The sequence below is a fragment of the Arachis hypogaea genome, chromosome 4 (genome assembly GCF_003086295.3).
Source record: "Arachis hypogaea cultivar Tifrunner chromosome 4, arahy.Tifrunner.gnm2.J5K5, whole genome shotgun sequence".
NCBI classification, from domain to species: domain Eukaryota; kingdom Viridiplantae; phylum Streptophyta; class Magnoliopsida; order Fabales; family Fabaceae; genus Arachis; species Arachis hypogaea.
The window spans coordinates 24,585,192-24,601,026 of record NC_092039.1 but is presented as its reverse complement, the minus strand read 5'-3'; the positions used below and the strand labels follow the sequence as shown (position 1 = coordinate 24,601,026).

At 33.1% G+C, this 15,835-nt stretch overlaps 1 protein-coding gene across 2 annotated transcripts; it reads right to left on the bottom strand.

Moving 5' to 3' along the window:
• Positions 1-5,423: 5,423 nt before the first annotated feature.
• LOC112794256 (putative callose synthase 6) lies at positions 5,424-7,941 on the bottom strand. 2 transcript variants are annotated; one of them, XM_072234660.1, is made up of 8 exons: positions 7,817-7,941; positions 7,649-7,730; positions 7,451-7,547; positions 7,215-7,366; positions 6,662-6,750; positions 5,989-6,088; positions 5,673-5,717; positions 5,424-5,518 (listed from the first exon to the last, which is right to left on the bottom strand). In XM_072234660.1, the coding sequence occupies exons 3-5, from the start codon at positions 7,541-7,543 to the stop codon at positions 6,717-6,719; spliced, it is 279 nt and encodes a 92-aa protein (XP_072090761.1). In that variant the 5' UTR covers positions 7,544-7,547; positions 7,649-7,730; positions 7,817-7,941; the 3' UTR covers positions 5,424-5,518; positions 5,673-5,717; positions 5,989-6,088; positions 6,662-6,716. The 2 variants fall into 2 exon arrangements, with proteins under 2 accessions (XP_072090761.1, XP_072090762.1); XM_072234661.1 differs by having other exon boundaries at positions 7,451-7,730.
• Between the last annotated feature and the right edge of the window lie 7,894 nt (positions 7,942-15,835).

Below are 15,835 nucleotides of genomic sequence, written 5' to 3'. Positions count from 1 at the left end.
CATCATCGGTGACGACGGGGAACCTATTCCCGATGCTGTCAATACCTTAATTTTTACCATAGCGAGCCACTTCATTGGTGATCCATCTCTTTGGAAAGACCGTTCTGCTGAGCTGCTTTCTAATCTCAGATGCAAAACTTTGTCTGACTTTCGATGGTATAAAGACACCTTTCTTACTAGGGTTTATACCAGAGAAGACAGTCAACAACCTTTCTGGAAAGAAAAATTCCTTGCTGGACTCCCCAAATCCCTTGGAGATAAAGTTCGGGACAAAATTCGTAGCTTAACTCCAGACGGAATAATACCCTATGATGAGTTAAGTTATGGCCAACTCATTTCTTTTATCCAAAAGGTTGCCCTAAAGATTTGTCAAGATGATAAAATCCAAAGGCAACTTGCTCGTGAGAAAACTCAAAATCGTATTGATTTGGGAACTTTCTGTGAACAATTTGGTCTTCCTGCTTGTCATCCAAGGAAATCTAAGAGACCTTCCAAAAGAAAAGTTTTTAAACCCAACCCTGAAAAGAATTTCAGACGTTTCAAAAGGGATTTTCAAAAACCTAAAAATGAAACAGGTTTCCAAAAGAATTTCCAAAAGTATCCCCAGAAAAACCCCATTATTTGTTACACATGTAAAAAACCTGGACATGTTAGCAAATATTGTCGGTTAAAAGGAAAGATTAATAATCTGAACCTTGATCCTCAGATTGAGGACCAGATTAATAATCTTATGATTGAAAGTTCAGATGATAACTCTGGACCAGAATCTTCTGATAATAACATCAACAACATCCAACTTGATGATGTTGACTCATCTTCAGATTCAAATATCAAGCAAATTAATGTTTTATCCAAAGATCAAGATCTCTTATTTGATGCTATAGAGGCAATTGACAATCCAGAACAAAAGAAAGATTTTCTTTTAAAACTAAAAAGATCTTTGCAAAAGAAAAAAAACCCAAAAGTTTGGTCTTTAATAACAAATATGACGTCAAACCTATTTTCAAAAAATTAGAAAAACAAGTTATTCGTCCCGTAACCATTCAGGACCTTCAAAGTGAGGTTAACAACCTTAAGAGAGAAATCCAGGAAATCAAAAGAAACCAAAACGATCATCATCTTATTCTCTCACAATTAGTACAAGAAGAAGAATCTGATGATGAGGATCTTGGTTCTCTTTTGAACCAAACTGAGTCCTCTAAGGAACAAGCAAACAAAATTTCTAACGACAGTGAGGTAAAACAAATTTTGAGAATAATAAATGTATTCTCCTTCATGAAGCATCGGGTTAATGTCCGAATTGTCGTTAAAGATTTTGTCTTTGACACCATTGCACTCTTTGATTCAGGTGCAGATTCAAACTGTATTATGGAAGGCCTGGTCCCCACAAAATATTTTGAAAAAACTACTGAACGCCTTAGCTCAATAACGGGTGAAAGGCTAAGTATCAATTTTAAAATAACCAATGTTTTTATTGAAAAGGGAAATATTAGTATCCCCACCGATTTCATCATCTCAAAAGAGATAAAAAATGATGTAGTTTTGGGGACACCTTTTATAAATCTTTTGTTTCCTTATCTGGCAGATTGGCCTGGACTTACCTCTTTTGTAGGAGGACAAATAACTTTCTTTGAGTTTCTAGACTCACCTAAGCAAAGATCTCTAAACCTAATCGAATCCAAAACCAAACAGATTTGTTTTTTAAAACAAGAAATCTCTTTCAAAACTCTTGAATCGCAGCTTTCGCAACCAAAAGTTCAAGAAAAAATAAAAAATCTTTTAAACCAAATTGAAACATCTATTTGTTTTGATTTGCCTCATGCCTTCTGGAAAAGGAAACAACACATAGTTGATCTTCCATATGAAAAGGATTTCAAAGAATCAAAAATCCCTACAAAAGCCCGTCCCATTCAAATGAATGAACAGCTTTTGCAGCATTGTCAACAAGAAATTAAAGATCTCTTGGATAAAAAATTAATTCGTCCTAGCAAAAGTCCTTGGTCTTGCTCCGCTTTTTATGTTAATAAACAAGCTGAGATAGAAAGAGGAACTCCTAGGCTTGTTATCAATTACAAACCTTTGAATCAAGCTTTACAGTGGATTCGTTATCCCATCCCAAACAAAAAAGATTTGCTTAATAGACTGAACTCAGCAAATATTTTTTCAAAATTTGATATGAAGTCTGGATTTTGGCAAATCCAAATCACTGAATCAGACCGATATAAAACAGCTTTTACAGTTCCATTCGGGCAATATGAGTGGAACGTAATGCCTTTCGGTCTGAAAAATGCCCCTTTAGAATTTCAAAAGATCATGAATGATATTTTCAATCCATATTCAAACTTTGCAATTGTTTATATTGATGATGTCTTAATTTTCTCCCAAACTCTGGATGAACATTTCAAACATGTTAAAACTTTTATGTATATCATCAAAAAAAATGGACTTGCTGTTTCTAAACCAAAAATTGTTCTTTTCCAAACAAAAATCCGATTTCTTGGTCACATAATTTTCCAAGGAACAATAACCCCCATTGAAAGATCAATTTTGTTTGCAGAAAAATTTCCAGATTATATCCTCGATAAACCTCAGCTCCAGAGGTTCCTAGGATGTCTCAATTATGTTTCAGATTTTATCCCAAATCTGAATAACCTCCTTAAGCCTCTCCATGACAGGCTTAAGAAAAATCCCCCACCTTGGACAGACAAACATTCGGATATTATCCGATTTCTTAAAACCAAAGTCCGCAATCTTCCATGTCTTTACCTGCCTATTCCTCATGCATTTAAAATAGTAGAAACTGATGCATCAGATTTAGGATACGGTGGTATTCTAAAACAAAAGCTGCATGATAAAGAATGTATCATTGCATTTACATCCAAACACTGGAATTCTACTCAACAAAAATATTCCACAATCAAAAAAGAAATTTTAGCTATTGTTTTATGCATCACAAAATTTCAATCTGACTTACTCAATCAAAAATTTTTGGTCCGAGTTGATTGCAAATCAGCCAAAGATGTTTTACAAAATGATGTAAAAAATATTGCATCAAAACAAATTTTTGCCAGATGGCAAGCAATTTTAAGTGTCTTTGATTTCGACATTGAGCATATCAAGGGTAACTCAAACTCTCTCCCTGACTTTCTCACACGTGAATATTTGCAGGGAGATAACCAAGGAAAAGATGCCTAAAAAGGCAACATTAGCCTCGGTAAGAGGCAGAGGTATTCGCTTAGCCCTTCCTGGGCCGACTAAAAGATCTGGGTCAAGTACCCCAACTGGGTCATCTACCCAACAACCTTCCCCTATAACCCAAGAGCCGACTGGGTCCTCTACCCAGATCACAAAAAATGTAGTTGAGTCATCTACTCAACCCCCAAGCAGTCAAACAGCCAAACAAACAAAAGCAGATTATGCCTTCCCAATCCAAACCTTGTTGGCCTTACAAGATGCAGGCCTTACAAAACTCCATAAAAAATCCTGGGCTGACATATGTGACAGTTCAGATGAGGATGAAATAGACCTCACCAAACTCATCTCACAAATGGCAACTCAAAAAACCATTTGCAATGATCCAAAAGGAAAAACAATTGCCCAAACTATGCCACCTCAATTAAACACAACCCAGCCTGCCAAGACCCAATTGAAACAACCAACCACATATATTTCAAAAAACAAGTTCTCATCTGTCCTTCTAATGGAACCTGAGTTTTGGGAAAAATCACCTTTTAAGGTTATTCCTAAAGTTTTTCCACCAGGATTCCATTTTAGACCAACAGCCTTGAACAAAACCAGACAGCTTTATGAATTCATTTTAGTGGATTCAAATTCAGTCTCAATAAAACATTACAAAGATCCTAAAGATGCCACCAACATAACCCATTCAACCATTCAAATTCTAAAAGTACTCACCCCTAATCAATTTGGTAAAAACCCAAACAATACAAAAAAATTTTCAAATCCTTATGATCCGATAGGATATTCTTATTGGGATTATGTGGATGCCTGGACAAGAGTATTTTGGTTACAAAATAATCAGAATAGACATTCTTGGCTTATCTATTTCAAGAAAAATACCAATTACCAATTCCCAAATTGGTTCTCCCAATGGTGGGATTACTTTGGTCCTCTACCAGAAATCTTGCCCCCACCTGCCGATGAGGGGTTCAAAATTTTCACCAAAAAATTTGATCAACAAGAAACAAGCATTCCTGTAGATCTTCAATTTTTCTCTGTTTTCTCCCTGGCGTGGGTATTCTCATGGCAGTACAGGTACGGCAAACAAGAACATCCAAAAGCACCACCTATGCTTCAAAGGAATGCCTTTGTAAAATGGTGGTCTCAGTTTGATGCCACCATGGCTCATCCGGAAAAAGTTCGAAATTGGTTTAAAGAGCACCCAAAGTTCACCAAACCATTCGACCATGAAGAATCAGTATTCCTCAACCAGAAAGCCCAAATTGCAGCAGCCCTTGCAGGGGCCCAATCAAAAGACGCCTTAGCAAGACACCTTCAACAAATCATGGAGATGATTGATGAAGATAAAAAACATAAAGAGGATCCTACTCCCTCAGAAGAATCATCCAGCGATTACAATCAAAATGAAGACGATTGCTTTGGAATCAATCTAGGAGAAGATTAGATCTTAAGGCAAATTTTGCAAAAAAAAAAACAAAAATGTATCAACTTTTACTGTATCAATAGTACCGGTCAACATAACCGGCACTGTAGAAATAGTATTTTTCTCAACTATAAAAGGAGGCCAAGCTTTCATTGTAAGGCATCCTTTTCATTCTACAAAAATATAGAGAGAAGTTAGTGAGAGATGCTCTGAGAGTTCCCTTTGTAAGCTCTCCAGCTCTTCTTCCCTCTTCTCCTTTTTCAATACATTCAATAAAAATCTTTTATTCAGTTCTTCATTTTAAGTGTTTCCATATTTAGATTTCTGTAATTGCATATGTGTGCGGACTACCGCCACATCTAACTACATATCTAACCTGCATATGCGTGCGGACTACCGCCGCATCTAACTTCATATTTACTTACTTGCTTTTGCATACATTCATCTGCATTCATCTGCATTCATACTGACGCTTACCTCCTTCTTCCCCTTTCCCTCCTAGATCCACTTCGGGCCATCTGGATATATATATATATATATATATATATATATATATATATATATATGAGGGAAGAAATAGACACCAACCTTTGATTAGCCTTTCAACCCTCTCAAAATTTGCTTCGTTAAAAGCAGGTGTTGTTATCTCTATCTCTTCTGGATTCATATCATCAACAACTCTGAAAGCAAACACCAAATTAAGAGAAGCTTACCATCAACTTGCATATAGATTCTGAATCTTGATTAGTTCAAACGGGAGAAGATCAGATAAATAAATACCTTGCTTTTGCCTTGTTTGTGGAAGGTGAGAGTGAAAGGTATGAGAACTTGCTTTTGCCTTGATCAGATAAATAAATACCTTACGGTAGACAGCAGCCCTAGGAATGATCCATTCTGAAATAAAAAAACAGATACAAACTATTAAATATTCAGTGCTCGGTAAATATCTAGTACTTTACATGGATCTTTGTTATAAATTCATGCCATTTTTAAGCAGAATATTGTAGCAATAACTATACTGGAGGTAATGGAATTTGCTTTAATATACCTTCCCACTGGTAGGATTATTTCCTGGCTCAGGCACAGTCTCACACTGCCCAAAAAGAAGTCTTATGTGCTTAGCTATTTATTTAAATAAAAAAAGAACTTGTAATTTAAATAAAAAAGAACTTGCAATAACATGGCACATGTTAGTGAACTCAGTTATTAAAGGCAAGACCAAATACCAGATTTTGAATCAACAAACCAAAATCAAACTCTAGGTAATCAAACTCTAGCTTGTATATGAGAGCTAACTTGAGATAGAAATCAGACTCCGGTATGCATTTGGTTGAAAAGTTGCAACAAAAATTTAGAATTCTTACTTGTATAATTAGGAGTAAGCTTAGTGCAGGGCAGAAAGCCAGGATTTGGTGGAGGCTTCCACAGTTTCTCAAAATCTGAATCCCATCTTAAATCATTCAACTGTAAAAAAAAAGAATCAGAACACTGAAGTTGAAAGTTTTGTTTGCCATGATTTATAATATTCACCAAGATACACAACACCTCAAAATAGCTGAGAATCACAGCCTCAAAACAACTCAAATTTTAAAAGGTTGAATGAGTGAAATTTAACCAACTTTAATTTGTTTATAACAGTAACAGTGCATTCTAATACTTGTTATTAATTTGATCACATTCTCAGCATCCAAAGAATTAAAGAAATCATAATAAATCATAATAAATCAGCTAGAAAGGTTAGTAATGACAAAAACCTTGGAAGCAGCAAATGATCTACAACTGATGGATACTAATAAGCATATGACTGATTTCTACAACTGAAAGTTCAGTAATGAATCTAGAGTCATGACAAAGCCAAACTTTCTAATCAATGCACGGTCACTGTATTACCAGGGTATGCTAATAGACATGTATGAGTTACACTTAGCTAAGTCTAACTATTCATCTAGTATAACTAACTAAACAGCTTCTAACTACTTTTAATTCTAAATATTTAAATAGTATTCTAAAAGAAACTATAAAAAAAATTATAATTACCTCTTTCAAATGATAATTTTGTGGTCGTAACAGTGGCTTTGTGAATTTTTCCTTCTCAAGTAGTTGTGTATATGCAAATTAATTTTTTTCTACAAGATAAAAAGAGACAAAAAAATTAAATAAATAGAGCAAATATGTTATTCTCAAATTACAATTTATAAGAAAAATGAATATGGACAATAGGTAAATAAATATATTATCTTTGATTTATGTATGTTGTTGGATTAATAAATTAATTAAACAGGCCAAAATAAATTAGTTAATTATTTGCAAAATTAGGCATATAATTGAAAATATAGTTAATATAGTTATCTAATTATTTGCAATTAATTAGGCCAAACGGATTTAACCATTTCTATATCCTTTATTAATATAGTTAATTAATTAGTCAAATTCAAACTATAAAGAAAAATTATGATGGTACAAGAAACATGAGCTAAAAACCAGAACCATCATTTTTCATTAAGGGATGATCAATCAATAAATTGTGAACATAAACATAAATAAAAGAAACAGAGCTATAATGAAAGAAAAGAGAAACATAATGACTAACCTGAAGGACAACACATTTCGAACTTTGGGAGCCTTCGGCATATTCATGAATAAGGAATTTGCAAAGAATGTGATATGGCGGCGAGCATCCAGATTTTGAGGCACATTTATGGCTGATTCCTTTACTGTTAAAAGCAAATGAAGTCTAATAACCTACATAGAAGAAACAAAGACTTAGTAAACAAAATCACAAAGAATAATGCAGCGAATCAACCGGAGTTTATTTGTGAAGACTACCTTCTCCTTCACTGATTTGTTGACAGTAAAATCAGTATCTATGTTGACAAATCTCTGTCCTCTTTCTTTGGTGTTGAGACGAAGATTTTCCATGACTCTGGAGAAAGCAAAACCAGATCAACATCATAATGCAGCACTTATTGTGATGTTTAATATATATAAAGTTTTGAACATACAAATGGCCATCAAGCATAACACCTTGTAAGATAATTTCTACAATATCCTACAGAACATTGACTATTTGGGGCTTCAGTGTCTCGAGTTTGTCGTCTTCAGCTCGCTGCCAATGAGAATGAGAAGACAGTATTATAAAGACTTCAAAGGGTCTATATAGGAAACTGAGATATTCTGAGAGGAAAGAGTTACCAATAGAGTTAGGAATTTCTCCAATTTCTCACTAAGTGAAGGCAAACCACTCATTTTGAATTCCTTGACAAATGTGTGTTCTTGTATGCTCCATTCAACTTTAACACAAATATGGCTTACAATCCTATCACAATACATGGGAGACCTTGAATAATCAAGAGGATTTCGGTAAAAGCAGAAAGAAAGTTATTGTTTGGTTTATGTTTTCACATTTTGAGAAGAAAAAAGTTGAAAACAAGAAAATCATGTTTTCTGATTTTGCAAAATCCTAACAGAGAATACTAAAAATGAAATCAAGAAATAAAAATAGAAACTAAATATGTAAGCATGCGAGATAGTGATATCTTTTTTTCCCTTACATCTTATCTTCCTCATGTTGCAGGAGGTTATAAATGATATCCTTGAGAGATTCATAGCATTCGACGACTGCTGAATACATGTAGCTATCATTCAAGCTAATAAAAGAATTTGTTGATATGTCTGAAAAAGAGATATGTCGCATACAACAATGATTAAATAAATGCATAGACAAAAAAAAGATTTTCAGTTCAGCATTATTTTCTCTTCAAATCAAATAGCTTTAAAACTTAAAAGTACCTGCTGATATATGTAACAAAATCTGGAAGGCAAGCAGCTTCCTTGAGCGGTTCCCAGTATGCAAACGCTGCCCCAGCTTCCGATGGATCAACACCGTAAAACACCGGCACAACCTTCTGACCTTTGCTGCTCCGACACTCCATTATCTTCTCCAATTCCTTCAACCACCACGTTGAATTCCCATAGCTTTTGGAGAAAACCACGATCGAAATTCTAGAATCTTCGATTGCCTTGGAACAAAAAAGTTAAGCATTCAAGCAATTCATCAAACACGTTCTATGCGAATCAATAAATCACCAACCAAAAGCATATTTACAAATCAAAACCGCGAAACGAATGCAAATTTGTATACATGCATGTAAGAAAAAAAATCGAAGGAATTTCATGAAGACCTTACCCCCAATTTCTGCTAACAAAGAGAAAATCAAAACCTAGCATTAAAGATATAGAAGTAGTAACAATTAGCAAATACAAAATATGAGTAATTAAAAGAAGAGAATGTGGATTTGTATATAAACCTAGTTCAACGAAGATGGAGAAGGAGAAGCTTCACAGAACACAACACGATGGAGCAGGAAACTTTGATGGAGGAGATCGCAGCTGGAAGAAAAGCGTTGATGGAGGAGCTTGCCGCCAGAGGAGAGCGTCGTGGATGAGATCACAGATCTCACGCTTCGATGGAGTTTCTTCCTGGTTCTCACGTTGCCATGGAGTTTCGATAGATTGAGTAGCACAGCGTTTATTAGTAAAATAAGAGTTAGGTTTTATATTAAGGAAGCAGATAATGAGATACTGGCGTTTAAAATCGCCAAATTCACTAAAAACCGCCGCTTTCCACCAGTAAATTATGGCAGCTACACAAACCGCCTCAATTTATGAATATAACGGCAGTATTTTAAAATTGCCATTTTGTTGATGCCATTTTATACCAGTTTTTTTGTAGTGACTATGACGTTGCTGGAGCTAGAGGAAGCCGAACGGTGGTCGCCGAAGGCTGGGGAAGTCACCGAAGGCTGGTAGGCAGTGCGCAGCGGCGCGTTGACACTGGGGGCGAGGGTGATTTAACAGCGCGAGGAGAAAGGAGAAGAGGGGAAGAAGGAGAAGAAGGGAGGTGTCGCCAGTGGGTTGACGGCAACAGAGAGGAAGCTGTGAGGATGGTGTTCTCAACGGTGGCAGTGGTTGACGGTGGTGAGTGAGAGAGTGGAGGAAGTGAGATATTGGGTTAATCTGAAATTAGGGGGAGGAGGGTTCGTGATTTGAAGTTACGCCCTGTTATCGTTGGATTTACCATAAAAAAATCCGACGGTAAACCATCGCATGTCACCAAAACGCATTGTTTCACTTTAATTGGGGTTATTGTCGGAAAAATCCTACGGTAAAAGACGCGCCAATTTAACTTTTTTCCCTCCAAATATTACAGTGGATTTACTGCCAGAAACTAAAATCCACGGATAATTACTTAATCTTACGAATTCGACATCATTACTATCGATAAATCCGTCGCTATTCTGCGACGCTAAATTCGCGATACTCAGTGTTTTTCTTGTAGTGATAGGATCACATCTGCTCCTTTGGCGACGACAGCGCCGGGTGCTGCAAATGCGTGGAAGTAGTTTGTTACAACGTCGTTGTACATTGGGGAACTAAACCATGAGGTCAATGAGAGGCACCTTTACGATTGACTCAACCAGCTCAGCCAAGTGGTTTCAGTTTGTTTTGCCCCCGCTCTTTTGTCAAAATTATTTTTGTTTGTTTTGTTTATTTGAGTTTTTTTTTTCTACAATTATTTGTATGAACAAATAGAGTGTCATTTGAGCGACATGTATACTGCAAATGCATTGTTGAGTGTGATACTGTGATTCATTTATTTGTCGAGTGTCATAGAGTTTATTTTTCTTCTTCTATGATTGTTTCTTATTTTTTGTTTCTTTATAATTTTCAAATGCATTTGTTGTTAGTAATAGAACAAAAACTCAATGTTTTCATTTTTGTTTGTATTTTTAGTATTTTCTATGTTCAGAATTTTATATAGGAAGTAAAAACAGAAAATAAATTTTATTGTTTTTACCTTTTTCTATTTTTCATTCACAAAATTAAAAAAAATATTAAAAATAAAAATAGAAAAAATAAAAACACAAACTAAACACATCGATAATATTTTTGAAAGAAAATTGTTCTATAACTCAAGAGACAGTGTCTATTCATCCGCTTTTCTATTATGTTTAAGAAATTATTTTTATATTTTTATTTTTATAATTATAAATTTAATATTAATAATTAAAAAATAAATTATAAAACAATCATAAAATATCAAGTTATTTAACATATGTAGAATGTATAAAATAAATAAATTCGAACTAGAAAAAGTAAGATTAAAAAAGAATTATGTTGTTATTATGTATAATTAAAATCGAGATAAAAATTTACTAATATTATTTACAGATTAATTATTTATAAATATTATTAAATTTATTTATTTTTTCAATCTCATTTAATTTGAAACAAATTTAAAAATTTATATTCAAAACACTGTTTATCTCTATACGTAACTTTAATAGACAAAAAATTACTTTTTTCAATCTTATATATATTGAACATCTTTTAATTTTATTATTCTTTTAAAATTATTAATTTTTATTTTGATTATATCATCATCTCATTATATCATACATTATATCTTTTTTTGTATTATTTTTTATATACATATATAACTATTATTATCTTACCGTCACTATTACGTTGTTTTATTTTATTTCTCTTTTTTGTTTCTATTTTTATTCACTCTAATTGCAATTATTTACCCCCAAATACTATTATCACAACTTTCATTTTTGTTTATCACTCTTGATGAATTTTGTTGTTTGTCGATAATTTATCAACAAATTTTCTTCTATTACCAATGCATATTCCTTCGCTAGTTGTCTAACCTATTTGGTGAAATTCGTTCGTTAAGACATGTTAAAACATGCGTTAAGCCTTTAACATGTTTCCATATCTTTGTTTGAATACCCAGCAGCTTATTAGATTAAACAAAACCCTTCAATGTATACAGTCGAAACGAAAGTGTAACTAACTGAATCCTAAGTAACAAAGCATATACGAGACATACATGTGAAGCTGAGATGGTCTTCTTAGTTCTTATAGTAATACTTTCTCTCCGTATATAAGCATAAGACATTTCATAGGTTAAAAAATATTAATTATAAAAGTATATTAAGATATTAAAATAATTTAATTTTCAAAGATAATTGAATTGGACTCCTTGGATTACGCTTTTGTCTAAAGACTGTGTTGAGCCAAAGATTGAGTACTTTAATTTGGGTTATTGTCATAAAATTTGCAACTAATAAGTAAAGAAATAAACGGAAAAAAACATTGTTAAATTAATCAAATAATTTATACAAAAAGTTTTGATAGAAATAATAGTGTGTGCTGAGAATAACGTTTATAATTTTATCGTTTAAAAGCATAGCTAGAAGGACGAGCCTTAATATAATTAGGCAGTGAGATTACTAACATTCACCTGCAGCTTAATTAGATTCTTAATCAGCATGTGCACCGGGGTCAACAATTCAAGTAGAAACAATAAAAGCACAGTTATTAAACAGGTGATTTATAAAAATCCCTCATGGTCAAAGGTCATCGCCTCATATCTTATTGCTAATTAAGCAATTTTAATTAAACTTATTAGGAATAATCAAAGACTTATTACGGGGATAAGAAAATAGTTAGATTTAGCATTTGTTAGCAATAATGAATGTATAAGTCAGTCACAATTAAGAGTTGGTTAATGAGTTAGTTACAGTTAGAAACCATTAGAAGTTTCCAAAACTTGTTAGTTAGCTGAGTTAGTTAAAATTTTAATTATATAAAGCACTGTACTTGTAAGGAAAGGTTAATGCTACTCTCATAGTCTCCGCAAATTAATTTTTTTCTACTTCTTTTTTTTCTTTTTTTTTTGTTGTTCATATTTTTCATCTCTAATCTGATACCTCACATGATATCAGAGCTAATAAATCTATGGACCACACACCATATATTATAATTAATGTTTCAATAAGCACTCTAAATCAGAATGCATTTATTGTGTTCTCTGTCATCAAACTCAGCGAGAACAACTACAAAGCAAGAAAGAAACAAGCGTTGATGTGCATCAAAATCAACAAATTGTGAAATCATCTTAATCCAATAAAGATTCAAGTAAAGTTAAACAAAAATTATATCGCAGCACAATACAAGAAACATGCTAAAAATCGACGACAAACTCGACAGTCATGGCGTCTATCATTAATAAAATTAACGGCAAAAGCAACGATTTGAGTTGATGCTTTTTAATTGGTTGATTTTTTAATAACGTAATAAAATCGACAGTTGGACCGTCGATAATAAAAGAATGAGATTTTCTAATTTTTAATAAAATCGACGGTCTAACCATCGATAATATGATTTAAAATCAACAAAAAATATCAATAATAACAGAGGCTGATATTTCTATTTGTAATAAAATCGATGAGTCTTTCATCAATTTTGATATTTATTGACAGCTTAAGTGTCTGTTTTATTTATTTTTTTGCATTATTTTTAATTAAAAAAGCGATGTACAATTTGTCGATTTAATAGCCACACATATATTTTTAGAGATTACTGCGATAAATTCTCTCATAACCATGGATGACATATTCAAGTTTTTAGATGAAATTTCAAATAAATAACTCAAGGAAGAGAAGACCTAATTTTTTTTCCCAAAGAAAGAAGGAGGTGGCCGACATTGACCATATATAAAAAATGGTCAGACCATAACAAAGCTCATGTTGTCTGTTGAACATAGTTGACAACAAATAACCTTAATTAGATAAAACGAATTAATTATACATACGAATTGATTGATTGATGAACGCAGCCATCCTGTTGTTTATGGCTTTCGATGTTGCAATGGCTTCTAAACCTCCGGCTGATAAGGTTGTTCTTTTAAAATAATGTTGACCAAAGAAGCCGCCCACATCGATCAAAGTTCAATCTCTTTATAGTTTAGAAAATTAAATTAAAAATTAAGAACGAGTAAATAATTGTTCTTGGAGTACACAATAAATTTTTTAAGGTGTGTTCAAATCCTATAACAGTGATGGAAAATGATTCTATATTGAGGTGAGTGTTTCCTTCAATCTAATCCTTACGAGGAAGAGAGAGATTTATCTAAGAAGAGAATTCTAAATTAGCAGTTGATACAAATTATGCTTACCATAGTTATTAGATTAGGTTTTTATCGAGCCGAACAAATCCCGAGTCGATTTTTTTTCCGGTATCCAAATCGAATTGAAGAAATTGTTACAGAGATAATATCTATCAGGTATCTTATTCGTATTCTGCATATGATACGTATATACCAAAATTTGAAATAAGATTCTCGTGCTTCCATATAATTGAAAGAAGTTTTTCTTAAAAAAATAAATTCAATAGAAATTGAAAAATTGAGTGCAAAACTCATATTGGGGAAGAATATGGTCTGTGGATTCCCTTTGTTGGAACTATGTTCTTATTTATTTTTGTTTTAAATTGGTCGGGGACTCTTTTGCCTTGAAAAATAATATAGTTACCTCATGGGGAGTTAGCTGCACCCACAAATGATGTAGTGATTCTTGAATATTTACTATGGTCGAATATTCATGTGGTATTTATTAGTCTATAACTTTTGTTTTCCACATCAATTTGCATTTTGCAAAAGCCGAACAACATAAAAGAAATATTCTTGATTGAATAACATGACACAGTCATAACATATATATTAAAAAAGGAATGAATCTGAATGAATAGGAATCTTACCACTAACATACTCTCCTTTGTTAGTGGAGAAAACGTCCACCTATTAGTCAAGTTAAAAAGACAACCATTCAATTTCCTATTAATCGTACCTCCTCAGGTGAGACACCAACAACTTTAAGGCTGCTCTGAATGCATGAAGAAACACCAAGGCCATCAGATCTTGGATCACTCAAGTGATAAGCATCACAGTTAACAGCACCTCCTAAATATTTAGCAATAATAGGCGCACCTCATCTCATGGCATATTTAAGACTCTCCATTACCTGGGACCCAACAAATGAAAAAGACAACTAACAACAGTTTGCATTTTCATCTTGGCATACATAATCAAATGAATTGGCAATGCTAACAGTTAAAATACAAACTCAACTAGATATAAGAAGTATATACTAAAACTAAAACTAAAAGAGAATAGGAATACACTTGAATAGCATAGAAAAGAGAACTACAAATATTTTAGTTTAAGCAATATAGATCATAAAATATATCAGTGATGATACTTTAACAATATTAACATATTCACTTGATCATGAGAAAAAGAAGTTATATTAAAATCTATGAATGAATCTGAAGTTAGTACTCTACTTTTTTTTAATACTAAGCATGTAAGTGATTTTTCTTTCTTTTTCTTTTAAATTTTGTTTTATCTAATTACATTAAAAAATTAATGTGTCAAATTAGTTGAGCTGAAGTAAGTGATTATTATATATGCTAAGTAGGTTTTATTAATATTGATGTGATTGTTATTAACAAATGCAAATTCAGAATTTTATGATAAAATAGCAGATACAAAAATTGTAAAAATAAATATAATAATCAGAGAGGAACTTACAAGAAGCTATGATAGCGATGGGCTCTGGCGACAGGCTCACAGCGACAGCGACGGTAAAGACGTTGCAATGACGAGTCTGTGGAAGAACTTACATGCAGATTCACAAATCAGAGAGAGAGAGAGAGAGAAAGAGAGAAAGGAACTTACATGAAGAGGATGGTGCTGCGGCGGGCTTGGCGGAGGAAGAAGAAGAAACGCTGCTCTCAGGCGGAGGATGGCAGGTTTTCTCATGCGTCGATGAAGAAAAAGCTCTGCTGATCTGCTCTCTGCCTCTTTTCATGACCGTGACTCCGTCTCTGAACTCTACTCTCAGGCGTTAGAGAAGAAGAAAAAGAAGAAGAAGCCTCACTCTGAACTCTGATTCTTTGAAGGTTTGGAGTTAATTTTTGAGGTAAAATATAAGCGGGAATTGAATGAAACGAGGGATGCGGGAAGCAAACGCGGGATGATTTTTTGTTGATAAAAATAGACGACGATTTCATTGATTTTAGTTAAAACAAAAATTAATATCCCAACCGTCTATTTTATATAATCAATATATACCATTTATTTAATTCTGAAAAGAAATCTCTATCGTCTAAATGTATCGACGATAAAAGTTATCGATATTATAATTATTAAAATAAACAACTAGTCCGTCGATTTTAAAAAAAAATTTTCACCCCACCACTTAGTCATCAATGTGACGATACTGCTTAGGGGTTAGAAGGTTGCTAAAATAAACGACATAGCCTCGATTTTAATATTTTATTTCTATAATTTCTTTTTCA